Here is a 25,177-nt window from a genome sequence, read left to right on the forward strand (position 1 = left end):
GACACAGACCAGGGGGCAGGGCCACGGTCCCCGGGCTGGCTCATCAGGACGATGTCCCCAGCTGCTCTGTGGGCACACCTGCTCCCAGCCCTCTCTCCAGAGCCCCACCCCTTCAGGTGACAGAGGATCTGAGGTCCCACACCTGCCCCTGCCTCGCCCACGCTCTCCCATCTCCCTCTGGCAGGTCCCTCACCTCCAAGCCCTGTCTCAGACCTTCCAGGGAGAGCAGAGGTGGCCGGGGCAGCCCCTGGGCTCCAGCTCCTCCTGGGCCACCCTGAGCCCCATTCCCGGGCAGATGGAGTCAGGGCCTCCGGCTGCTCTCTGGGAAGTGGCCTCCTTCCCTCCACCCAGCCTCCGCTTCAGCCTCATTTTATAGATGAAAAAGTTGAGGCCCAGAGAGGGGAATGGTGGGCTCAGGGTCACCCAGGGCGAGGGGCAGAGCAAGGGTCAGGGCCAGGGCCATCTCCCTGCACCCACCCCCCTTAGAGGGACCATCCCTGGACAGAGGCAGGGATTCCAGCACTCAGAACCCACAAAGTGGTGGCTGAGGTGGGTCTTGGGAGCACCCAGGAGTGCCGGTCACCAGGGACGGTCCTCGGTCCCTGGTAAGCCCCATGGTGCTTCAGACTCCAGAGGATGATTCTCTCTGGGACCTGAAGTTGCTTTCCGGGCTCGAGACCCCCAACCGCCTCCTGCCCCTGGTGAGAACTACTCTCCACCGTGACCTCTCTCAGTGCTGGGCAGGGGGACAAAGCCACAGCCCGGGGTCTGGCGCTCAGGAATGGGCTGGGAGTCCTTCGGTTTAATACATGCCACCCCACACCGCTGACTTCATAAATATCATTAGATCCTGCCGCATCCACTGGCCCGCGGGCTCTGGACGTGAGGAACTCTATCCTGCTCCCAGCGCAGCAGGTGGAAATAGTGTGAACCAAGAAATGTCCCCGGCAGAGCCAACAGCTGCGGGCCCGTCTCCTGGCAGACGGCAGCCAAGGCATCGCTGACCCACACACCCTGGCCGCTGCCCAACCACTGGGAGGCCAGAGCAGCCTTTGGGCTTTGGTTGGGGGCAGACAGACAGGTTTTTGGTGTACTGTGACCTTGGGTAAGTGACTTGGCTTCTCTAAACTTCAGGTTTTTCACTTTCTTTTTTTAAAAAAAATGACAATGGGATCTGTTTTAGTAACATATGTCACTGGAACATACGTGCAGTGTCCAGCTGAAGGCCAGGCACAGTGTTAGGACCAAAGGAAGAGGGGCGGCAGGTCAGTGTGGGGTGAGAATCCTCCATCTACCCAAGAACCTCAGCCCCGTTCAGAATAAGAAATTGGAGCCTGGGGGAGAATTCTGCGCCCTGTGGCTGCCCGACGGCTCTCATGAGGGGCAGGAGGCGGTTGGGGGTCTCAAGCCCAGAACAGCAACGTTGGGTCCCAGAGAGAATCATCCTCTGGATTCTGAAGCACCTTGAAGCTTACCAGGGACCAGGGACCGTCCCTGGTGACCGGCACTCCTGGGTGCTCCCAAGACCCACCTCAGACACCACTTTGTGGGTTCTGAGCGCTGGAATCCCCCACTTCTGTCCAGGGATGGACCCCCTCCCATGGTCTAACCTTCCACCACACCCCTAAGCTTGAGGGCACCACATGACCCAGGCCTGGGGCCCCCTCACGCTCCACAGTGGCTGGCTCAGGGCTGATGGGGGACCAGCCCAGCTGCCCCCACCAGTGAACCATACCCCTGGGGCTTTGGATCAGGATTTCACAGCCCTTCCCCCACAGGACTCCGACCTGGACATTTACAGCCAGCCAGGGACAGTCCTTGTCCAGCCCACACGAACCAAGAGGAGGAAGTGGCCAAGTAGGACAAGGTGTGCCAGGAACACAGACAACAGACATCTTTATGGCTGTGGTGGGTTCTGGATCAAGCCATACCTGAACCTTCAAGGGCTTTTCAGTTCCATGATTAAAAAAGCTCCACTTTTTTTTTTTTTACTGATAAGCTCGTGATTTGGCATTAAAGCTCTTGCACAATTAGCCAAACTAACAAAATGAAATCTGCTTGAATAAGCAAAAAATTGAGAGCAAAACGAACTGGATGATGTTTTAATGTGTTCTATCAGCCTGTAGGATACTCCTATCCTACTTCAAGTATTGCGGGTAAAAGACGCTTCAGAATTCAAGTTTCAATCTCACTTCTCCACCTACTTTCTAGCTGTGTGATCTTGGACAAGTCACCAAAACTCTCTGAGATTCTGTTTCTTCAAACCTTTGGGAACTAGGTAAGGATGAAATGAGATCATGTGCATAAAGCACTAGATACACATTAGGAGCTCAATAAAGGTGCCCCCTCAATTCAGGCGATGCCATCTGCATTTATGTAATTATAGGGGCATGAGGAGACCTATGAGGACAGAGAAAAAGGACACCCTGGTTCCCAAGGATCTACTCATGACGGATGCTGTCCCCAGTTTTTATGGCTCTTACCAAAGAAGCAGGGTAGGGTAGGAGAAAGGACAAACCACTTTGAAATCAAAGAAACCTGCGTATGTGTCCTACCTCGGCTCTGTGATCTTAGGCAAATTGCCTAACCTCTCTGAGCCTTATCATTTCATTAATAAAATGGGAAAGCTATTGTTTACCTTTTGAAAGGATATTAGGTTGTGAAGCTATGTACACTGTCCCCACCCAGCACAGTGTTCAACAAATAACTGTGACCATCTGCCCAGGCTCAAGCTAGGGGTTCTTCCCAAAGGACAGTCAGCAAGCCTCTGCTGCGTTCCGTTCCCACCTTCCTGAGCTCAGCCAGGCCACACCTTCAACTCCTAAAGCCCCGTGTCCAGCCCTGGCCTCTCTCCAGAGCAGCCCTCTGGGCCTCTGCACCAGAATATCTTCCAGGCTCCACAGTCACAGCCCCAGGTCTGGGCTTCTCCCTGCTCTGTGATTTGGGTCGGTCCCCTTGGGCTTGGTCTGCAGTTGTGGCTGATTGTGGCTGATCTTGGGGCTGTGCGCCTGGGATCCTGAGCTTCTCAACTCCTGCACACCTCTGCCTGTGCACTGGGCACCACTTTCTCCCTGTACCAGTTCAGACACGGCACCTCCTTTCTGCAAAGAGCCCAGGCTTGGTAACTTAGAGTCACCTAGGATTGTCCCCATAGTTCCTCCCACAGCACCCAAGTCTGGAAGATTCTCCCTTGGAAGTACCACCTGATCTGTAGGCTCTGATGCCACTGTCAACCTGCCCAGTCTCCAGCCCCAGCGTCCCACTTCCAGTCCACCCTCCCAACTAGGAAGCCAGTGGTCAACAAGGGACAGTGGAGCCTCCCTCCCACATAGCCTCTGCCTGGAGGCTGGACCTCCTAGGCTGCTGTCAAAACTGGGCTCCAGCAGGGCACTGTGGTGCACACCTGATCCCAGTGACTCGGGAGGCTGAGGCGGGAGGAGCTCAAGTTCAAAGCCAGCCTCAGCAACTTAGTAAGACCAGGTCTCAAAATAAAATATATTTTAAAAGTGGGCCTGGGGATGTGGCCCAGTGGTTAAGGATACCTGGGTTCAAACCCTGGTACCAGAAAACAAACAAACAAACAAACTGGGTTTGGGCATCAACATCGGTGCTTTGGAGACTCCTTTCCCAGGGATGAGGAGAGGAGCCACTCCAGGTGCTCATATTCATTCACGCTTCTCAAGCACAGGGCCTGAGGACCGTCACCTCAAGACCGTGTAGAGACCCTCTGCATGTCGTGAGCACACTGGGCTTCGCTCCACGGAAGTGCATTTGCATGTGACATCTCGCATCCAGTTTCAGGGGTGCACACCCCCCAAGCATACAGAGCACAGCTTGCCCCCCGTCAAGTGTATTTTACAGAGGAGGACTGAGACAGCTGGAAGAAGGGCCCTGAGCAGGACAGGCGAACCGCCTCCCTCCGCCAGGCCGTGGTCATCCCAGGAAAGCGTGCTGTCCACTCCCAGCCCAGTCCTAGCTGTGAGCCGAGTGCTTGCTACATTCCCCACCTCTGCAAGGGCTCCGGGTGGAGCCAGAAGATGACCGCACACGGGAAGCTGGCCCTGTCCCTGGCACTCGGGATAATTCCCTTTCCTCCCTTCCTGGAAAGCTGTAGAGGGGGGAAACGTGGCCGCCCCCAGAGTGGTCAGGGAAGGCTTCGTGGAGGAAGCCGGCCTGCCAGGGCTGCGTGCTGGTGCTGGGGACGCAGGGCCAGGTTATTAATAGGCCTGGCTCAGTGGGCCCAGGGAGGTGAATGTGATACAGACACCCAGTACCGGGGCTGGGGAGTACCTGACACCGGACGGGGAGGGGGCTGGGGCCGGGGGAGCGCCACCTCCCAAAATAGCCAGGAGGGAGCCTATTTAAGTGGCCAGCCACCCCCAGGCTCACTCCCCGCAGGACTCCCACCAGCCCCGCTTTCAGTGCAGGCTCCTGCCGTCCACTCCCACCCGAGGTGAGTGGCAGCTGGGTGGGTTGTGACCCTGGGTGGCCGCGGAGTCCAGGACCAGAGTGAGTCCTGAGCGCTCCGCCCTGGCCCTAGGTGAGCTGGGCAATGCCTCCCCTTGGCCTGGTCGCAGGTCCCCATCTGTCCAACACGAGGGTGGAGCCAGACACCTGTGAACTCTCGCGATGCCACCAGAGGGGCAGGGGGGCAGGAGGAGGGGGCGTGGAGGCCTGGTGTCCCCCAGGCCTGAGGGCCGTGGAGCTGAGGGAGACAGGAGGAAGGAGGGGAGGAGCCAGGCTGGGCCCCAGGTGCAGGACTTGGGGACCCTCAGGAGCCAGGGTGTGGTTTGGACACAGGGGACTCCTCTGGCCCTGGGCACTAGGGAGGAACACTGAACTCCAGGGGAGGGGACCCTGGGGTGGTCCTCTCACTTAGGCTCATCACAGACCCTTTCTAGCCTCCGTTCCCCCATCTCTACTGCAGGAGGGTCCTTGGCCGGGAAACCGGATTCTCCCACAAGGCCCTTGAGCAGCTCCTGGGAGTTGAAATGAAAACAGGCCCCAGCTGGGGCAAGGGGCAGGGCGGGGCAGCAGGGCAGCAGGGCCAGGGCAGCCGAGGGCCCGGGAGGCCTCACGCCCAGGGGTATCTGGCCAGGACTCCAGCCTGGGCTCCTTGGATGCCAGCTGGCTGTGGGCTGAAGGAGCTGACTCACCGGGAGGGGGCCACTGGAGCCAGCCACTCCTAAGGCCTCCAGGAAGGGCACCAGCCAGGCCTGAGCCGGAGACGGTGTTGACAGTGAGTGTCAGGGAACTTGAGCGACTGGGCAGCTGGGCTGCTGTCCCTGGTCCCCACACCAAGGACCACCGCAGTCCCAGCCCTTGCCCACCTGCCTAAGTTGGAGTCTCAAGGTCCCACTAACAGGGACAAGGGTGGGGACCACCAGCCCTTCCAACACAACAGAGGGAGACACAAGCCTAGAGATGAAGATCCCTTCCCAAGGTCACATGGGGACTCAGGGCAGCCCCAGATCAAGGTCCAGGCCCCCACTCCCTGTCCAGGGCTCACCCTCGAGAGGCAGCCGCTGCAGGCAGGGTGTGTGCGAGACCTCAGGCAGGTGCTGCTGGCACTTGCCTCATTCCCAGAGGGGCTTTAAGACCACGAAGCTCGCTGGGTGGCCAGGAAGGGTGGTCTGAAGGTGTCACCTCTCCCCCAGGTGAACACCAGCCTCCCCGGAGCTTGCATGGACATTCCAGGTAGGCTCCATGCCCCCAGCTCCCCAAAGAGGTTTGTGGGGCAAGGGGCATCTGGACCCCAGATTCCTGGACAGGGGAGACCAGGAGAGTAGTTGATGGAGCTCCAGGAGCAGCTTTGTGAAAAGTCAGGCTAGGCAGGAAAAGAAAAAAAGAAAAAGCCCCGTTAAGAAGTGCATCCCTGGTCAGATGTGGGACGCAGCTCCAGCTGAGAGCCTGGGCAGCTCTCATCTGTCCCTGTCCCCACCACCCCTTCCTTGGTCTGTGGGTCAGGTTTCTAGCCTCAGCGCTCAGCTTTTGCAGCAAAAATTTGCATCTAGGACAGACAAGAGGTTTGCATCGGGGTGGAGAGAGAATGGGTGCCGAGCCGGGGGGTCCACGGGGTAGAGGCTGGACCCTGCGTGTTCAATTATCTTTCCCTAAATGGGATGTCCTTCGAGGTGTCCAGATTCGATCGGTGCCTCCTGCGTGCCCTTGACGGCAGGCGAACTCCCCAGACCCGGCTGATGGCGCGGGCGCCCCCTAAATTCCCGAGGGCATGCTTCCTGGGGCGACCTGGTCGCAGACCCCAGGATCTGAGGCGGTCGGGGCCTGCGCTGCCGGAGCAGGTGGGCTGCGGGGCGGCGGCGCAGCAGGACTGAGCGGCTCCGCTGCGCGCAGAGCCCGGCGCCCCCTGGCGCGGTGCCAGGCCAGGCGGGCGTGCGCCGGGCGTGCGGCACTGCAGCGCCGGTCATATGAGCAGAAATGATGAGAAAAGCACTTTTTAATCTTTTCGCACTTGCTCTGCCGGCTCAAACAGTTGCAGGATGTCGATGACGGACTTGCTCAGCGCTGAGGACATCAAGAAGGCGATCGGAGCCTTTGCTGGTGAGAGCGCGCTCCCTCCCCATCCTCTCCTTCCATCCGTCACCTGCGCCCTGCGCCGCGCGGCCAGCAGCCAGCCAGTCCCCTGCAGCCTCTGTCCTCGCGTCCGGAGGGGTCGGGGCGGGGTGGTCCTCCGCGTTTCCCAAACTCCGCGGGCCAGAGGGGTCTTGGGGCGGGCTGCGTGGCGGGGAGGCGGGCTGCGGGAGAGCAGCGAAACTTAGGGGCGCAAAAGGGCCGACCCGGGACCAAGGGCAAAGACCAGAGTCGAAGGAGGGACCTTGCGAGTTCCTTCGCGCTCTGGGGTTTCCTTTTCAAGGCTGGTGGAGGGAACGCAGGCGTGCCTCTCTCTAAGGGACCCTTTCCTGGACAAGACTTTTCCCTGAAAGAAGGTGGCCCATTGTTGAACTACGGGAATGTCCCAGCTCCCTCCCTGGGCTTCAAAGTCCCCTCCCTGGGTCGGTCTCGGTCTCACGGGGCACTGCCATCTTCCGGTGGCGGACGCTGCAGCGGTGCCCAGGCCGTCCTCCGCGGCCCATCGCCCCCTACCCCCCACTCCACCTGTGCTTCCAGCCGGGTTCGAGGCTCAGGGAAGGGCAACCCCCCCTACCTCTCAGACTGCCAGGGATCTAGTGCATGGCCACCGCTGACCTTCCCACTCCCCTGTCACCACATGGGGAAACCTCGAAACCTCAGCTAGGAGAGGACCCCAGACTGGGCCAAGGTCATCTAGCCAGGCAGAAGAGGAATGAGAACTGGGGTGGTCTCCAGAACTTGGTCCCCTACCTTAGAGTGAGGGTTACAGGGCCACGTCCCCTCCTGCCAGCTCTGGACAGAGGGAGAAGCTGGCACCCCCACACACACACACAAATAATAAGGTACATCACCCCCATTGCACCCTCCTTCCAGGGGTACTAAAAAAGGAGCTCAAGACAAAATGGGGGGGGGCTAGAAGAGAATCCTGTGTCCTTTCTGCTTGGCACCTTCTCCCCTGGACACAGGAAGCTCTGGGGAGTCACCCTCCTGGGGCATTATTAGAACCACCTATGTAGCCTTGAGCCACCTTTTCATCTCTAGGAAGAAACTGAACTGGGCTTTTGTCACACACACACACTCACACACACACACACACTCATATCACACACTCATACACACACACCCCAACACACACACACACACACTGCCACTGGAATGAATCTCTGTGACAAAGCCAGGACTCTTGGGTCCTCCCCTCTTCCTCTCACTATGTGACCTTGAGGAACACTTGTCCTCTATGTCTATCTTCTGTGTGGCCAAGAAAGAAGGTTGCCTCTCCCCGGCCCCAGGGCACACACCAGGTTCCTACCAGCTCACTTCCCAGCCTGCTGTCACCCAGGACCCGCCGGAAGGCTGCACGGAGAGGGTCTCAGGTGGCCAAGGTCTCCCTCTGGTTCCTGGGGGCTCCCTATTTGCAAAAGGGACAGGTGAGGGGGCTGGGCAGGCTTGAGAGGCGTGACCTTGGACGAGCACCTTTCCCAGTCCTCCCACAGGACTGTCCTCCCTTGCCCACACCTGGCAGTGGAGTCACCCGAACACCGGGACACCCCTCCCCGGCCTTCCTGGGCCTCCTCTTGTCCTCATTTTCACCCGCTCCTCCCACCAGCTGTCGACTCCTTTGACCACAAAAAGTTCTTCCAAATGGTCGGCCTCAAGAAAAAGAGTGCAGACGACGTGAAGAAGGTGTTCCACATCCTGGATAAGGACAAGAGCGGCTTCATCGAGGAGGATGAGCTGGGGTAAACCGAGGCCTGAGGGGCCTTCCGGCCGGAGGCCCAGGGAGGAGGGAGGCTGGGGGCTGGAACCCCTCCTTCCCAGTCCCCAGCAGGGCTGCCCTTTCCCTGGCACAGTTCACAGAAAGCAAGGGCTCAGGCCCAGGGTACAGGGAGACGATGCTCCCGGCACCGTCGCTTCCGGAAGAATCCACCCTCAGCTCAGAGTGCAACTAACAAGGTTAAATTATAGCCACTTAATACTGCTAATGGAATGGTGCTTCTTAATAATTCAGTACAAACCAAGAGGTGGCTTTCCTGCTCGCTGGCACTGTAGGCACAGCCGGGGGCTGGGTTCCTGTAAGTGCTGCCCTGATTCCCAGTCGTGAAAGGCACCTTCTGTCTGTGCAGACCCCACCCCTTCTGGACCAGGGTGTCTAGAGCAACTTCCGGGCAAGCCAGGGGCCCAGAGCCAGCCTTGGGGATTCAGGGGTCCTCGGAGCCAAGCAACCAGGCAAAGGCACTGACTAAGAAGATTTGCAAAACTGCATCTGGGAAGAGCCTTCCCATCCTCCCCGCCCCTGCCACCTGGCCCATGTCTTCTGCCAGCTGTGCCCTAGGATGTCACTCTGTCCAAGACTGCCCTGGATTTCATCAAAAAGAGCAAAAAGAGGGAGGAGAGAGGGTTCCTACTTAAGGAGAACTCCCCCCACCTATCTTGTCTCCTCCAAACCATCCCACAAGGGTCTCCTCTGCCTGGGACCGTCCCCTGCCCACCCACACCGGGCACTAGCCTCTCCCTGCCCCCCAGGCACCACTTCTCCAGGAAGCCTCCCCACAGTGTACCCATCCCACCACCTGTCCCTCCTGGGGTACGTGACCTCCTTCCCACTGATTCAGGTGGCTTCCTAAGATCACCACAGGGCGACCAGCTTCCAGCCTAGCTCGCCAGAGGAGACATTTCGTAGCTGTTTATTGAATAAATAAAGAAATGCAGGTGCCCCCCCCCCAGTAGGCTCAACCCCGAGGCCAGCCTGTCCCCCCCGCCCACTCGCTCACCAAGGCACCGCTGCACACACGCTCTCTGCTCGCTGCCTGTCCCAGCTGCCCCTTCCCCTCACGGACGCCACCCTGCCGTCCACACGATGTCCTTCCTGGGTGACCTTGACCTGACTCCCTCCTCCTCCTGTCTCCCTTTCCTCCTCCAGATTCATCCTAAAAGGCTTCTCCGCAGACGCCAGGGACCTGTCTGTGAAGGAGACCAAGACACTCCTGGCCGCTGGAGACAAGGACGGGGACGGCAAAATTGGGGCTGACGGTGGGTAGCATATTGTGGATTCTGGGATGTGTGGATGCTGGAAGTTCAGAGCCGAGTCTATCACCAGGAAGGGGAGCCTGGGGAGAAGGGCTCCCGTCAGGTCTAGCCAGGCAGAGAAAAGCTGCTATGGAGTTCCAAAGTCGAGCCCAGTGAGTCTCACGCATGCTGGGTGGGAATCCAGGAGAATTTAGGATTTTTCCACTACTTTGCCCAGAGTCGGGTCCTGTACTGGCTGTGTGACCTTGGGCAGTCTCTCTCCTTCTCTGAGCCTAAGGCTCTTGTAGGTAATCTAAGGAGATGAGGCCAACTGATCCCCAAGGACCCTCCGGCTCCCATTAGTCTCAGATCCCAGGGATGGAAAATCCTGGTCTCCTATCCTCTGCAGCATCTGACCCTGGTGTCCTGTAACCTTGAGCCTCAAGACAGCTTTTAACTCCACTCAAATATACTCTTCTGGTATGACAGGACAGCCAGGAAAGACAGCCAGCCAGGAACCAGCCCCCACAAGCAAGAATGGCTCTCAAAGTTAGCTGTTGGCACAGGCAAGGGGCCAGCGGGCCACCCGTCCCACACCCTTGCCCATTCAGCTGGACCTAGGATTCCTGGGGACACATTCCAGCATCACGTTTTGCAGATGGCCAAACAGATGTTGAAGGGCTTGGTCTAATTCAGAGAGCCAGGACCTGGAGATGGAGCAGGGATTCAGAACCTGACCAGGGTTTCAGAACCGGTCTAAGAGAAAACTGTGTGTCGGTGCCTCTGAGTTCCACTCCCAGCCACCTGACCTTGGGGAAGTCCCGGAACTGCTCTGGGCTTCACCTTTCTGGTCTTTGAGCTGAGGAGGACGAGGGTCCTAGAGCGCTGTCCTGAGGCCCAGATGTGTTACTATGCAAAGGGCCTAGACGGGGTCAGGCGCAGAGCAGGTGCCGAGGGTTGGGAAACTAAGATGAAATCGGGACTAGATTGCGTTCGCTCTTGTGCCTCGGGGTTTGGCCCATACCTGTCCCAGCAGGTGCTGCATGAATACCTGTTGCGTGAGTGTGATTTCCAGGCCCCGTTCTGCTTCCTCTCTGCCTTCCCCGGTGAATCTCTGGGGTGTCACCGAGTCCACTGGCCTGCCTTGCAGCCACAGGGAGGGCCACTTATCTCTGACCTGCTTGGGCTTGTCGGAAATTCAGCGACTGCAGACCCAAAATTGCTTTGAGAAAGGTACCAGAATTCTGAAACTGGGTCTCAGTTTATCAACGTTTATTTTGGCTAGAAACGAGAACGGAGACTCCTGACCAAGGTCAGACACAGGGAGTGCCCGGGCCACCTGCCTTCAGCTTCCCTGCTGGCAGCTGAAGGAGGGAGGTGCTTTTCAAGGACCTGAGTGGAGGGTCCTGGGAGGTGTTGGGCGCTGAGCTGCTCTGGGTGGCTCGGGTGAGTGACAGCTGCTCTCTGCCCCAGCTCCACCCCCAGCCCTGGCTCCACCTTAAGCTCAGCTCCAGCCTCCAACCGACCTCCACCTTCCATTTCAATCTGCCGCCAGGAAGCCCAGCTCAGAAACCCTGGGCAGGTCTTCATGGCTGGCTGCTCCCAGGCCACCTGAATGGTGAAGAGAAACCAGGGCAGGCCCTCGCCTGGTTCCCTGCCTCCCTCTCCCTCCCGCCATACTCAGGTCTTAAAGAGCCAACTGAACTCTTCCAACAGACATTGACTGAGCAGCAACTTGGTGTCCAGCAGGGAGGGGAAGATGAATTAGACCCAACTTAGAGTGGCACCATTTTCTGGCTGGGAGCCCCTGAGCTGTGGTTCCGTAACCCTGAGTCCCAAATTCCTCAACTGTAAACTGCCCAGGATACCAAAGAGTGTCTAGTGCAGTGTTTAGTAAGTGCTCAATAAACAGCAGCTAGGATGCCTTTTTTTTTGGTACTAGGGATTGGACCCAGGGGTGCTCTACCTCTGAGCCACATCCCCGGCCCTTTTAATTTTTTAATTATGAAACAGGGTCTTGCTAAGTCACTTAGGGCCTCACTAAATTGGTGAGGCTGGCCTTGAACTTGCCATCCTCCAGCCTTGGCCTCCCAAGTTGCTCTGAGGACAGCTGCGTGCCACCATGCCCAGCTAAGATACTGCATTCACTTCATCTGCACATTGCTCACGGTTCTGGAAACAAATGGCACTACAGGGTGAGTGTCCCTTATCTAAAAGGCTTAGGATCGAAAGTGCATCAAACTTTTTTCAGACTTCGGAATATGTGCAGAGTCTCATGTTGGTATTCAAAAAGTTTTGGATTAGGGATGCTCAACCCGTACGAGGCAGAGCAGAGAGGTGTAGGCAGGGCGGGGGGCACTTCCTGTGGACGAGGAGGCACTGGGCTAGGATGCCACAGCAGTGGAGGGTCCAGGTATCAGCAAGGTGGCGATGCCGGTGGCGAGGCCGGTGGCGAGGAGATGGGTTTGCTGGGAGAGATGACCGTAGTTAGCTGGGCAGGTAATGTGTGCCGGGCCAGTGCTGGTCTCCGTACAGTGTCAGGAGGACATAGGTGCAGACACAGAAAGAGCAATCAGGGGATCCAAGGCCACTTGGCCAGCGAGTACGAGAGCCGGGATCCAACAGGGTCTACGGAGGGCTTGGGCCAAGCCGAGGCTGACGGAGCTCTAGTCAGGAGCCGGGGGTCTGGGGGCACCAGAGCAGCAGGGGTGGCACAGGCCTTGAGCACGGCCCCCCCGACAGTGCGCAGGCGTGGGAGGGGAGGCAGGGCCCTCTGCGGCTGGCACCCTGCGGCTTCCCCCAAGGCCCAGAGTGTCGGAGCCCACCTACCCTCGTGGGATGCTCTCTCCTGTCCTGGGACCCGGGCAAGTCACAGAGACCCCTGGCTTTCAGGGGGCCTGGTCTTTAAAACGAGCGTCAGGCCACTAGCCAATCCCTGGGTCCCTTCCAGCCCTGGGATTCCACAGTATAATCCTCTGCACAACGACCATGAGGGGACTTAGACCAGCTGAGTGACTTAGTGACAACAGCGGTGTTGTCATGGGGCACTTCAGGGTGCACAGTCCTTCACGCATTTATCTTCCGGGCTATCCCTGGGGTGGACACTGTGACAATTCCTACTTTATAGACACGGAGCTCAGAGAGGCCAGGCTTCGCCTGAACTCCCGTGGGCAGGGAGAGGAAGGAGGCAGACCCGGGCACAGGTCGCGGGGCCCCAGGGCACTGCCCTGGGCCACCTCCTTCTCTCAGGTTGGGCGAGCCCCGCCCCTGGGTTGGCGGCTGTATTGACTTGCTGCTCGCTCCGCCCCCTTTACCGCGTCAGCTCTGCAAAGCAGGGACTTGGTTTTCTTCAGTTCTGATCCCAGCACAAAGAATAGGGCTGGCACATAATGGGAGGAGAGAAAAGTCTATTGGACAGACAGATGGACGGAGGGGTGGATGAGTGAAGGAGCCCAGGCCCAGCCAGGGGTGTGGAGGCTCTCTGCAGGCCCGAGCTGGAGAGCTGGGCAGCAGGCTGGGGCTTGCTTGCAGCAAGTGCTGAGGGGCTCAGGACTGCCGCTGTCCCCAGCTCTGTGTCCTAGGAAGGGGAGCACAGTTGACCATGCTCTTCAAGCTCCCAGGCTGCAGGGAAGGGAGGAGGACAAAGTCCTAATAATACGCCTTTCCATTCTCGTCTCCGGGGTGACTATTTCCAGGAAGCTCAAAGACTTTTCTAGATGTGATCGATGGAGTTTCAACAGCCACCCTGAAAGGCTGGTGCCAAGCTAGACAGCGGAGGGTTAGAAAAGGAGAGAGAAGCTGGAAAGAGGTGGAAGGGGCGGGCAGGGGCTTCCTCGGGCGCCCCTGGACTAGTGGATCTCCACCTGCAGCGGCCTAGGCCCCCCCAGGGTCCTTCCCAGCATGGATGGCCTCTCCCACGGCTTGGGTGGGCCTGAGCATTTGCATCTGGAACAAGTAGCCATGTGGTGTAGACAGTGCCGCAGCTGCACTCTGAGAGCCACCGCCTGAGGACAATCCTAGGAAGGAGGGGCCAGGAGTGTCCACTGTCCCCACTTTACAGGTGAGGAAACAGAGGCACAGAGAGGCCACGTGAGGTGCTCGGGGTTACCCAGTAGCAGAGTCAGGACTGAGACTCTGTGTCCCTTCAGGACCCACTGTGACCCTGCCTCCCTGGGCATTTGTCCCCAGCCTGACTCTGAGCTGGAAGCCTCCACAAGGAACAGACAGACCCACAGACATTGAGGTTAGCTCCCAGTCCCACTCCTGGTGGGACTGCCCTCAGGTCTTTTCCTCCGTCAACCCTCACGTAGCTCCCAGCTCTTTATTACCTGCACAAACAAGGAAACTGAGGCCCAGAGACGCAGAGCAACTTGTCCTGAAGCGTGAGACCCCTTTCAAACTCCAGCTGCAAACGAGCTCTTCCCCCAACGCTGTAGGAAGGTCCGCACACCCCACATCCACGTGCGCACGCGCAATCCAAGGGCATTTTCCCTGGGACCCAACCCTAGAACTGGATCCGCTTTCCTGAGCTTTAGCCCTGTTCCAATTCAAGAGCATTTTACTTCGGTGCTAAAAACACAGAATCCTAATTATTTCCTGACCAGGACGGACTGACCTCGGACCTCCCGTGCCTGAGGGCTTTTGCCTCTCCTGCTTCCTTGGGTCAAGATCTGTTTTCTCTTATCCTTAAGTAACCTCTTTCACCTGGGGCTTAGGGGTGAGGGAGTTGACTGCCAGACCGTGGGGACCAGCCCCGGGAGTGTCCCCAGTGTTTCCTCCCAGGGGCATCTGCTCCGTCATCTGCAAAGTGGGGATAAAAATACCTCTCGCCTCGGCTTGGTGCGGTTAGGTGAATGTTCTGGAAGTGATTCCTTTCCTCTGAATTAGGCGAATGCGTTTTTGAAAGTCACCTCAAAAACTTTTTAGAAGCTGGGGAGTCCCGGCCCTCAACAGGAATGAAGTGGAGTCTAATGTCTAAGATGGGAGGGAAGCGAGAAGCCTGGAAGGACAGTCCCTTGCCTCCCGGTGCTTCCAGCCTGCCAGCCCCTTCCGGGATTGGGTCCCCAAGCAGGGCAGGATGTACACACTGGCAGGGCCCCCGGGGGTGGCCAGCATTTGGTGGCATCTCCTCCTGCCATCCCAGCAGCCCCAGGAGGTCTAGGGGACAGAGACTGAGAGATGTGAAAACTGAGGCCCAGTGGACATAGAGTGCCAAGGTCACCCGGCAAAATCCTTGACCGAATGGGACATGGGTCTCCTGACTCCGCCTCCCTCCTCGCCCAAGCTGAGCTGAGACTTTGGAGTTATAAATGGTTCCGGCGCTTAGCAATCTGCTCTCCTATTCCCGGGTGCACTCGCGCTGGCTCGGGCCTTATGCTGAACTAGATAAGACGGAGCAGGGAGAGGAGGAGGCTGCTTATGTAACTGGCCTCCTGGAAAATGGAGCGGCCGGCAGGGCGAGAAGATGGTCCCGCCCCATCCATCCCGCTCCTTCTGTCTGAGGGCTGCAGTGGGGAAAGAGATGCAGCCGGGTACCAGCCACGCCGGAGCTAGAAGCCTCCTGGCTGGGTGGCTCAGCCTCAGCCTCAGTTTCCCTGTAAGTAGAATGGGGGTAACGGGGCCAGAGAGGATGAACTGGGCTCGCACATGGGGCAGCCCCTGGCACCAAGGGCGCCCCAGAACAGTTTATGATGCCTCCCTATGGCTGTCTGGCTTGACCCCAAATGACCCTGCCTCCAGTTCTGCAGGGTGGGAAAGTGATCTCTGTCTGCAATTCCAATGTATAAGAAACCGAGCCGGGGAGCTATTTAGAGGCGAGGTGATAAACCAGGAGGCTGGTCCCTTCATCCTGGTCATCACGGCAGAGGGAGGGAAACAGCCTTCCAGACGCTGACTCAATGAGTCTCAGTTTCACTTGGGGCTATCAGCATATGCCGCTCCCACCTGTCAATAGCTTCTAAATTTGTCCAGTGTCCGCAGCACCCAGGACTGGGGCAGACCTAATTAGGCTAATTGCAGTTTCCTAAGGGAGAGTAAAGAACAGAATCTGCCCATCCTCCGTCCGCTGCCCACCTCCCACCCATCCCTGCCTTCTCTGCCTCTCTCTGATTGGGCGAGGCAGACCTCAGCAAGCCAGCCCTAGAGGATGCTGGGGGCAGCCTCAGGCTGCAAGGGTAGGGCTGTGCTCGCGTGTCCTACAAGGGGAAGAGCATCTGGATCCCTCCGAGGGCTCATTTCCCTCATACCTCAGCAATCAGCATTGACTTAATGGCGGTCAACTATGCCTGCCCCGCGTGCGCCAGACGCCTCCATCATTTCCTGTGGTCCTCACCATCATCCGTGAGGAGAGGGTCTCAGGATCCCCATTGTATAGATGAGGAAACCGAGGGCCAGAGGCTGACTGTCCACAGAGAGGTGTGCTGGAGGCGGGAATCAACTCACATGGAATTGATCCTGTGGAAACTCGTTCAGGGCAGCTGGCTGCTGTGTAGTCCCGGGTCCTCTGTTTAGGTCCTCCTTGTCCTCCTTAGATTCAGGGGCTTTGTGGTAGTTGTCATTTCAGAGCTCCAACCCATGTGGATTGTGCTGAGGGGATCCAAGGGGGGTGGAGTTAGCACGTATAAGCTGCCTACTGTGTGCCAGGCATCTTTCTGTATTTTATCATCTGTTTTCCCCGATAGCTCTGTACCCTCCTTACAGATGAGAATACTGATGCTCAGAGGGGTAAAGTGGTGACCCATGGCCACCCAGCCAGGCGGTGATGGACAAGACAGCTTCAGAGATGGGGTTGGGGAACGGAGATGGGGAATGAGAGGGATGGTGGGTTCCAAGAGCGGCAAGAGCGACGGCCATGCTGACAAAGGCCTCAGGTCTCCTCTCTGCCACGGCTTGGTGGCAAAGTGGCTTGAGTCACAGAGAATCCTGATCACAGTGGCCACCAGGTGTGTGCTGTGCCCTGGCCCTGACTAGGAGCTCTAGCTAGATCCTGGGAGCAGCCCCAGGAAGCAGGAACTCCCATGAGCACCATGGTACAGACGGGGAAACCGAGGCACAATGCGTGACCTAGTCAAAGGTCACAGAGCAACAAACAGGAGCTGGGAGTGGACCCCAGCCCACTTACCCCGACCCAGTAAGAGTAGAAGATCACGTGTGAGATGAGAGAACCCGACCGGGAAGGGCGAGGCACCTCGTCCAGGGACTAGCAGATGACTGGAACCCGTCCCCCAGCATGCCATCCCGTCCCAGGGTGCAGCCACCGCTCTGCTGGCCTGGGCTTCCCATAGTCTTTGTGCACTTGCTCATTTGAGAAATGGGCTTTTTTTTTTTTTTTTTTTTGGAGGGGGGTGGTTGCTAGGAAGGCTGGGGCTGACTGGCCGGGTGCTAAGGGCTCTGCCCCTGGGCAGACATGAAGGTACCAAAGAGGTGGCCCCTGCCCTCAATGTGTCTGCAAGTGCCCTGTTCAAGGTTCTGTGGGGATAAAATTAGAATCCAGTGTTTCCTGCACGTCCAGCCAGACGTGGCTGCCGTGACCTTCCGGCTGCATCAGGGTGGGCAAAGGGCCGATTAAGAGGCTTTTAAAAACTACAAAATATTCCGAATATTTCCCAGAGTGAGGCTCCAAATGCCCAGCTTTTATCCCAGGAGACCCTCCTTGACACCTGGGTCCTCCCACACCAACGCACCAGGTCCCCTCTAGTGTGGGGGTGAGGACAGTGTGCTGCTGATGAGGAGCCAGGGAGCCCCCAGTTTCCAGCAGGAAGAGTCAGACCCAGCCTCCCCTCTCGGCGGTCTCCAGGAGCAGTGTTGGTGACAGGTTTGCGCCTCCTGTACCTCAAGGCAGAGCATCTCAGGGGCCTGGGACAGGGAAGGCTGGCTCCCTCCACTCTGCCAGATTAAATGGCACATGAAGCTGGAGAGGACTCTCGCTTCCACGGGCCACCAGCAGCCTCACACTCAGCTCCTGAGGCCAGAAGACAGACTGTAGCTCTGTGTCTTATTCTCTGCATGACTCTGACACCTCCCCTCTCCAGCCCCATTTCCCCATCTGTAAAATGGGAATATCTCACAGAGCTCTTGTGAGAATTCAGTGCAGTTAAACAGTAGTTGTTGAAACCTAAGGACTCATAAGCCATCCCATCCACCCATGCACCCATCCACCCACCATCCATCTATCCACCCACCCACCTATCTACCCACCCATCCATCCATCCATCCACCCATCCATTCATCTATCCATCTATTCATCCACCCACCCACCCATCCATCCATCCATCCATCCACCCACCCACCCATCTATCTATCCACCCATCCATCCATCCATCCATTCATCCATCTATCCATCTATTCATCCATCCATCCACCCATCCATCCATCCATCCACCCATCCATCCATCCATCCATCCATCCATCCACCCATCCATCCATCCATCCACCCATCCACCCATCCACCCATCCATCCACCCATCCACCCATCCACCCATCCATCCACCCATCCATCCATCCATCCATTCATCCACCCACCCATCTATCTATCCACCCATCCATCCATCCATCCATTCATCCATCTATCCATCTATTCATCCATCCATCCACCCATCCATCCATCCATCCACCCATCCACCCATCCACCCATCCACCCATCCATCCACCCATCCATCCATCCATTCATCCACCCACCCATCCATCCACCCATCCATCCATCCATCCATTCATCCACCCACCCATCTATCCACCCACCCTTCTATCCACCCATCCATCCATTCTTCCATCCACCCATCTACCCACCCATCTATCTATCCACCCATCCATCCATCCATCCATCCATCTATCCATCTATTCATCCATCCATCCATCCATCCATCCAACCACCCATCTACCCACACATCTATCTATCCACCCATCCATCCATCCATCCATCCATCCATCCATCCATCCATCCACCCATCCACTCATTAGCACCTGCTGTGTGTCAGGACGTTCTAGCTGCTGGGAGGGTGAACCAGAGAGAGATGGGCTCCACCCCACCCCACCCCCCGCCCAGAGTTTGCCTTCTAAAGGGAGGAGACCAACAAAAACAAGTACATAAATAAGATCATTTCAGAGTGTGCTAATTACCGTGAAGTAAATAAAAAAGGGCTACTGTGACAGACCCATGGGGTGGTGACATTTGATCTGGGACATGTGTCACTCTACACTAGGTCAAAGTAGGTCAGAAAGCCCAACATAGAGAAGGAGGCTCAGACCGACTGTAGCGTGAGTCCCATCTGCTCGGTGACCTTGGTCAGGCGACTTAACTCTTGGGCCTCGGTTTCCCAGCTGTAGAACGCAGGCCAAGGTGAGTCTCCCCGGAGGCAGTCGTGGGGTTCAGAGGTTGGCACTCTACAGATGCCGGCTCCCAACTGTAAAGATGGGCTTCCTAGAAGAGCCCCGGCCTCCTCCAGCCCGTCCTGAAGCTCACAGGGGACTGTGGTGAGGAGAGGCCCCGCGGGGGGTGGCTGGTCGTGGGGCTGTGTCCCGGGAACCTCTCAGCGGGAGAGCCTTGAGCCCTCAGGACCCTCGAGAGGGAGGACCCTCGCTCTGCACCTGCTTGAATCCCTGCCCAGACCCACGCCCAGGTCACCACCTTTCCTGTCCTGGGACAGTCGAGGGACAGGAGGGTGTGGTGTCCCCTCAGCCGGCCGGAGTCAGTGCCAGGCTACAGCCATGACAGGGCATGTGGGTCTGGTTGCCCTTGGTTTTGTTTTGTTTGTATTTTGGAATAATTTTAGGAATACCGAAGAATTTCGGGGATCACGCAGGGGCTTGTGCACCCTCCTCCCAGCCCCCCAGGCTAGCACCTTGTATCACCGCGGTTCACGACAACCCCACGGAGCCCATCGCTGGGTTTATCTACGTGTTCTGCACCAAGTCCTGGCAGGCAGCTGACCTCAAGGGGGTCCCGGGCACTTTCTGTGGCCTTTCTGAAGCCATCACAGCCCCTCCCCTCTCTCCATGGTGTGAGAGAGCTGAGCCCTGGGAGCCCATTGTCCAGCAAACGGCCAGGCCTGCCTGGAAGCCCTGGCCCTTGACCCCAGCCCAGCCCCCCCACATCACCACGCTGCATTTACACAGGATTGAGGTCTGACCAGGACCCCACCCTCCCAGGCAGGCCAGAGACGTGGCGTCCCAGAGTTGCTCAGTGGTACGCGGTGCCAAAACCCTGTCCTCGCTCGTCTCCTGGGGGAGAAACAGAAGAAAAGTCCAGAAAGATGGCTGGCTGCAGAGCCTCGGTCTCCTCATCTGTAGAATGAGCGTAATAATCAGTGATGAGGTGATGGTCAGGGTCAAGTGGGATGCTGGATGTGGAGTGTCGAGGACAACAGCGGCACTCAGTGGACCCTCAGGGACTGTCAGAGCCACGATGGGAGCTGACAGTCATGTGATCACGGGTCCTGCTCACCGTGTTCCGCCACATCCGGCAGCAGATCCACGAACCTGGAGGAAGCACAGAGCTGTGCCCTGCGTCCCTCGGGGAGTCCCTCTGCATCCTCTGCCTCCGACTCACGGCCTCTGTCATTTCCTTTGCAGAGTTCTCCACTCTGGTGTCTGAAAGCTAAGAGGCGCTGCCGCCCGGGCCTCCCCCTCTGCCCCCGACACCCCGACTCGGCCGTCGTGTCCCCTCTGGATTTTCTGTTGGGTTTATTTATGTTCTTTTTTACTCCCCCACCCCCTGTGGCTCCCAAATGACACCGTTCTTCTGGAAAATGCTGGAGAAACAATAAAGGTCGTACCCGTGGGACTCCATCTGCATGGCAGGGCCAGCCTGGCGGGCACCGGCTTTCCAGGGACCCTGGGGGGGGGTGGTGGCTACGGAAGGGAGGACCGCTGAGCCTTGTACTGAGCACGGCCCTCCAGGCGGGTCCTCCCTTTGAATCCTTGGGACCACTGCACAGAGGAGGTGACGGAGCTCCGCGTCCAGGTGCGGAAACCGAGTCTTGGAGCCGGGAAGTGATGCGCTGGGGCCCCACACGGGCAGGTGCTGGGATTGAATGTGGGTCTGTGGACGGCTGGATGGACGGATGGTGGGTGACGGCGCTGTCTTCACCTCCCATCCCTGTGACAGATACCTGAGAGATCAACGTAGGGAGGAAAGGCTTACTTTGGCTCATGGTTTCAGAGGACTCGGGCCCTGGTCGGTGGCTGCTTTACTTTGGGCGGAGGAGCGTGGCACAGGAAGTTCTCAGCTCATGGCGGCCGGGAAGGATGAGCGTGTGTGTAGAGAGAGTGTGTGCGTGCACACACGTGTGAGCGAGCAGACCAGGGACAAGATCCCCGCTTCCAGGGCAGCCTCCTGTGACCTAGTTCCTCCAAGGAGCCCCCCCCCCTTCTTCAGCTTCTCCCGTGTCCCCTAATGCCATCAGCTGTGACTCCACTGAGGAGGTCACACCCTCCTGACCCAATTATTTCCCCAGAGCTCCCCACCCCCACGCACCCCTGCCTGGCACTGCTGCCCTGGGACTGAGCCTTCCACACAGGAGCCCTTCTGGAACATTCCAGACCCCGCCCTAACAGGGTCCCATGAAACTCCTTTTGTTCCGAGTAACAAAAACCCAACTCACAGGCACTTAAACCAAAAAATAAGAAAAGGAAAAGGAAATTCAGCTTCAGGAATGACAGGACCCAGAGACTCCGGCAGGAGGCTCCCCAGGACGCAAGGTGACCCCGTCCACTCAAGGCCCGGGTGCAGCAGGGCTGCTAAAAAAAGCCCCCCTCTCCCCAGTCACCCATCTGGAGGCCCCAAATTCAGTCCCATTAGAGCAGGGGCTCATGCTCCTTGGGACTCACCTGTGCCGAGCCCCTCTCGGGATCCCGTCTGCACAACAGCCCGGTGGAGTGTAGACCATCACTACCCCGGTGTAGACGAGAACCCGAGGCACGGGGAATTTCAGTGTTACCCCAAGATCCCTCAGCGAGCCATTGGTGGGACCAGGACCCCGGCCCAAGAAGTCACCTCGGGGCCTCTGTGTCTCCCTGAATCTGTCAGAGTGACCCGGAAGAGGGACACTGACTGGACCAGGGGATCAGCCACACAGAGAGCTCAGGGCCTGAGAGTGGAAGAGGGGTGTCCCTATGGAAATCATTAGTCGGGCTCCCGGGTGGGCAAACGGCAGTCCTGCCGATGGCCCTGCTCTTCCCACGATGGCCCTGCTCTTCCCACGATGGCTCTGTTCTTCCCACGATGGCCTGCCCTGTTTACTCTGGAGGTCCCACTGGAGGAGGGACTGACAGGGTGCCATTCTCCCACCACAGGCTGCCACCAGCCCCTTCTCTGGGTTCTGAGGGACAGGCATGGACGGGCCACCTTCCAGAGTAGTGGTCAGGCGGAGAAAGCAGGCCCAGGCCAGGAGGGGACGTGGGACCAGAACTGGTAACTGACTTAAAACCACAGCGAGTCCCAAAGGGTCACCCATGTGCACTCAGCCTCCCAGTCCTCCTCTTACTGAGCCCCGTGGACAGGCAGCGTCCTGAGCCACCTTCACAGGCCAGAAAACCAGGGCTCTCTGGGGACGCGCAGCTGGGGAGGGGCAGAGCTGGAATTCACTGTGCGGCTTGGCAGAGAACACAGACTCGTCACCGCAGCTGTGCCCAGCTGGGGACAGTGAGGGGAGAGGCAAGAGGGGAGCACAGCCCAGTGGTATGGTCAGGACGTGGCCATCAGGACAAGCAGCGTGGTTCCCAAGCCCTCCCCCTCCCCCTCCTCTGGTCCAGACCATCCCTCTCATCCTCGGCCACCACCTGAGTCCAGGCCAATCAGGCAGGAGTGTGACTCTGTGGAGCCACCTGGCCCGGTCTCGGTCTCGCATTCCTAGCAGCACCTTCTGCTCCTCCTCCTCCTCCTGCTCCTGCTCCTCCGCTCGCGGGAACTCAGGTTGGACAAGTTTGTGTCCTGGGAGCGTCATGAGTGGAGGTGGCCCGGCTCCTCCCTGTGTTCCACAGCAGGGGGCTCTGCTGGCCAGTCTCCCGGCACCCCGACCCTTCTCATTCTGCTCCCCTCGTGGGGCCAAGGGCTCTTCCCAAAATCTAGATTCCACTAGTGTCCTCCTGCTTGGAGGCGCCTGGGCGGCTGCTCAGTCCACACAAGGAACCCCAAATCCAAGTGCAGCCGTCCTGGCCCCAGGGACAGCTGCCAGCCCTCCCCCAGCCTCCTCCTGGGCCCTCACAGTCTGTCACCCCAGGCTGCTCCCTGGGCCTGGACCTGTCCTCCCCGATGGCCCAAAGGCTCAGTCGCATTCATCTCAGGAAAACCACCCCGACAGGGGCCCACAGTCCGGGTCAGGGCCCATGGTCGGGGTCAGAGCCCCCGACCGACTCCTGCTGGTGGAAAGAAACAGGGTGACACATGATTCCCATGCACCCTCCCAGAGACCCTGTGAGCCCGAGGGCAGGACGTGTCCCTGGGCCTGCTGGCTCTTGGGCCGGCGCACAGGGAGCTGGGACCCTTCACCAGGCAGAGGCCCTGTGTGTTTGGGACTCACTCAAGGTCACTGAGTGCAGACTGCAGCCTCCTGGTGTCCCTCCCCTGCACTGCCTCGTCACAGGGAGCCGTCCTGCTCAGCACGCTCCTCCGTAGGCTGCACTGGACTCCAGCACCCTCCAGTGTCCCCGCAGCATGGCCGACACCTTGGTCATCACCTTCTGTGCCCCTCCTGGCTTCTCAGCAGCTGGACACAGCTCCTTTCTCATTGCTCAGAGGAGCCCCCTTGTCACCCACCGGCTTCTGTCTGGGTGCCCAAGGCTGGGAGCAGGGACGGCGGGGACTGGGGGCTGAGGAGCCACAACCCGTCCCTGAGTGGCTTTTGATAAGAGAGGAGCCAGCAGGACCCCAGGTGTGTCGCAGATGGACGCCCCGGGACACACTGAAGGGTGTGGGTTTGCGGGGCAGGAGGAGCCGGGACCAGAGGTGGCCGGGCCCCCTCAGCCGTGGGCCTGGAGGAGGGGCCGAGCCGGCTGCGGCTGTGGGGCTGCCAGACCTGCCCTCCGCCGCCTCTTCAAGTCCTACAGGTGCCAGGCACTGTCCCCCATCTGCCATGTTGTCCCTCCAGTCACCACACACTGAAGTCCAATCAGCCGTCCATGGCATGAAGGGGTGGGCCTCGGGAGGCCATCAGGTCACCAGGTGCCACCCTCATGAGTGGAACGTGTGCCCTTATAAAGGAGGTGACAGGGAGGTTGTCCCCCGCCTCTGCCACGTGAGGACGCGGCACGGGGTGCCATCTATGAAGCAGAGCACAGCCCTCCCCAGACACCAGACCAGCCGAGGCCCTGACCCTGGACGTCCCGCCCCCAGGACTGCTGCTCTCAGTTCCCAGCCTCCAGCTCTCCAGCTGCAGGACCGGCCGAGGCACCGCCCCCAGTTCACTCCCTTTCAACACAGCAAGATGGCGGACTCAGAGAAGTTAGGGAACTGGCCCAAGCGGCACAGCTAACAAAATGGGAAAGAGCAGACGGACACCCCCTGGTTCAGAGGCGGCCGAGAGAAACACCAATGAGAAAAGAATCAGCCAAGTTTTATCTGGGAATAGCTTTGAATGGGTCGCAGGGCGAGGCTGTGGGAACGCACACAGCACGGCAAACTGGGGGCGCATTCAAAGGGCTCTCAGCTCCTGGTAGCCAGGAAGCAGAGAGGGGCGGAGCCAGGGACAAGATATGACCCCCAAAGGCCCCGAATGCCCTCCCTCCTCCAGCCACACCCTCCTGCCTACAGCAGCCCATTCACATTGCTAATCCCACTCGTATCACTAACCATCAAATGGATTAATCCACTCCTGGGGCACAACCCTCATCAGCACCTAAAAGCCCCAGCTCTGCACCCCGCTGCATTGGGGACCCTGCTTCCAACACAGGAGCTTTTCAGGGGACAGTTCCAGATCCAAATTATAGCAGACACCTAGGCGATGGATGGCTGGATGGATGGGCTGGCCCTGACTCACGATGGTTCTGCTCAAGGTTTCCAGACTCTAGATGCGTTCAATAGAAACCGGACGTTGGATTTGACCCTGACCTTCTCCTGGACTAGAACCTGCAGTGGGACCCTCTGGAGAGGCCCGGCTGCACGTGTTGGAGATGAGACCTAAGGGATTGTCTCCCGCGATTATGGAGACAGACCAGTCCCCACATCTGCAGGTGAGTTGGCCAACTGGAGCCCCGGGCAGCTGACGTGTGGTCTCAGTTCAAGTCTGAAGGAAAGAAAAGAAAAAGAAAAACACAATGTCCCTGTTGGGGAGAGGTAGAAGAAGTTCTCCTTTACTGAAAAGAGGGCCAGACTTTTTATTCTACTAGTCTTTTGGCGAATTGGTAAGGCCCACCTCCTCTAGGGAGGATGATCGGCTTCACCCCGTCCATCAACTTAAATGTTGATGTTATCCAAAATGCTCTGCAGAAACACCCAGAAAAATGTTTGACCAAATATCTGGGCACCCCATAGTCCAGTCAAATTTAAACAAAAAACATTATTCGTTATTGCACACTGATTAACAATGGGCAGTGGACATGAACGGACATGTCTCCAAAGAAAATATACAAAGGCTGGTGTAGTGTCGCA

General features: G+C 58.3%; 1 protein-coding gene across 5 annotated transcripts; it reads left to right on the plus strand.

Moving 5' to 3' along the window:
* The first annotated feature begins 4,353 nt into the window (after positions 1-4,353).
* Positions 4,354-20,379, plus strand: Pvalb (parvalbumin). 5 transcript variants are annotated; one of them, XM_026410162.2, is made up of 7 exons: positions 4,377-4,453; positions 5,658-5,697; positions 6,494-6,561; positions 8,198-8,330; positions 9,512-9,621; positions 18,913-18,931; positions 19,365-20,150. In XM_026410162.2, exons 3-7 carry the CDS (start codon positions 6,501-6,503, stop codon positions 19,519-19,521), a joined length of 480 nt encoding a protein of 159 aa, XP_026265947.1. In that variant the 5' UTR covers positions 4,377-4,453; positions 5,658-5,697; positions 6,494-6,500; the 3' UTR covers positions 19,522-20,150. The 5 variants fall into 5 exon arrangements, with proteins under 5 accessions (XP_026265946.1, XP_026265949.1, XP_026265950.1 ...); XM_026410161.2 differs by lacking the exon at positions 5,658-5,697 and having other exon boundaries at positions 4,354-4,453; positions 19,365-20,148; XM_026410164.2 differs by lacking the exon at positions 5,658-5,697 and having other exon boundaries at positions 4,354-4,453; positions 19,418-19,445.
* The last annotated feature ends 4,798 nt before the right edge of the window (positions 20,380-25,177 follow it).

Source organism: Urocitellus parryii, chromosome 5 (genome assembly GCF_045843805.1).
Source record: "Urocitellus parryii isolate mUroPar1 chromosome 5, mUroPar1.hap1, whole genome shotgun sequence".
Taxonomy (NCBI): domain Eukaryota; kingdom Metazoa; phylum Chordata; class Mammalia; order Rodentia; family Sciuridae; genus Urocitellus; species Urocitellus parryii.

Coding starts and splice junctions, on each gene's coding strand:
- Pvalb (XM_026410161.2), top strand. CDS start 6,501: ATGTCGATGACGGACTTGCTCAGCGCTGAGGACATCAAGAAGGCGATC. Junction 6,562..8,197: donor GGCGATCGGAGCCTTTGCTG/GTGAGAGCGCGC, acceptor TCCTCCCACCAG/CTGTCGACTCCTTTGACCAC. Junction 8,331..9,511: donor ATCGAGGAGGATGAGCTGGG/GTAAACCGAGGC, acceptor TTCCTCCTCCAG/ATTCATCCTAAAAGGCTTCT.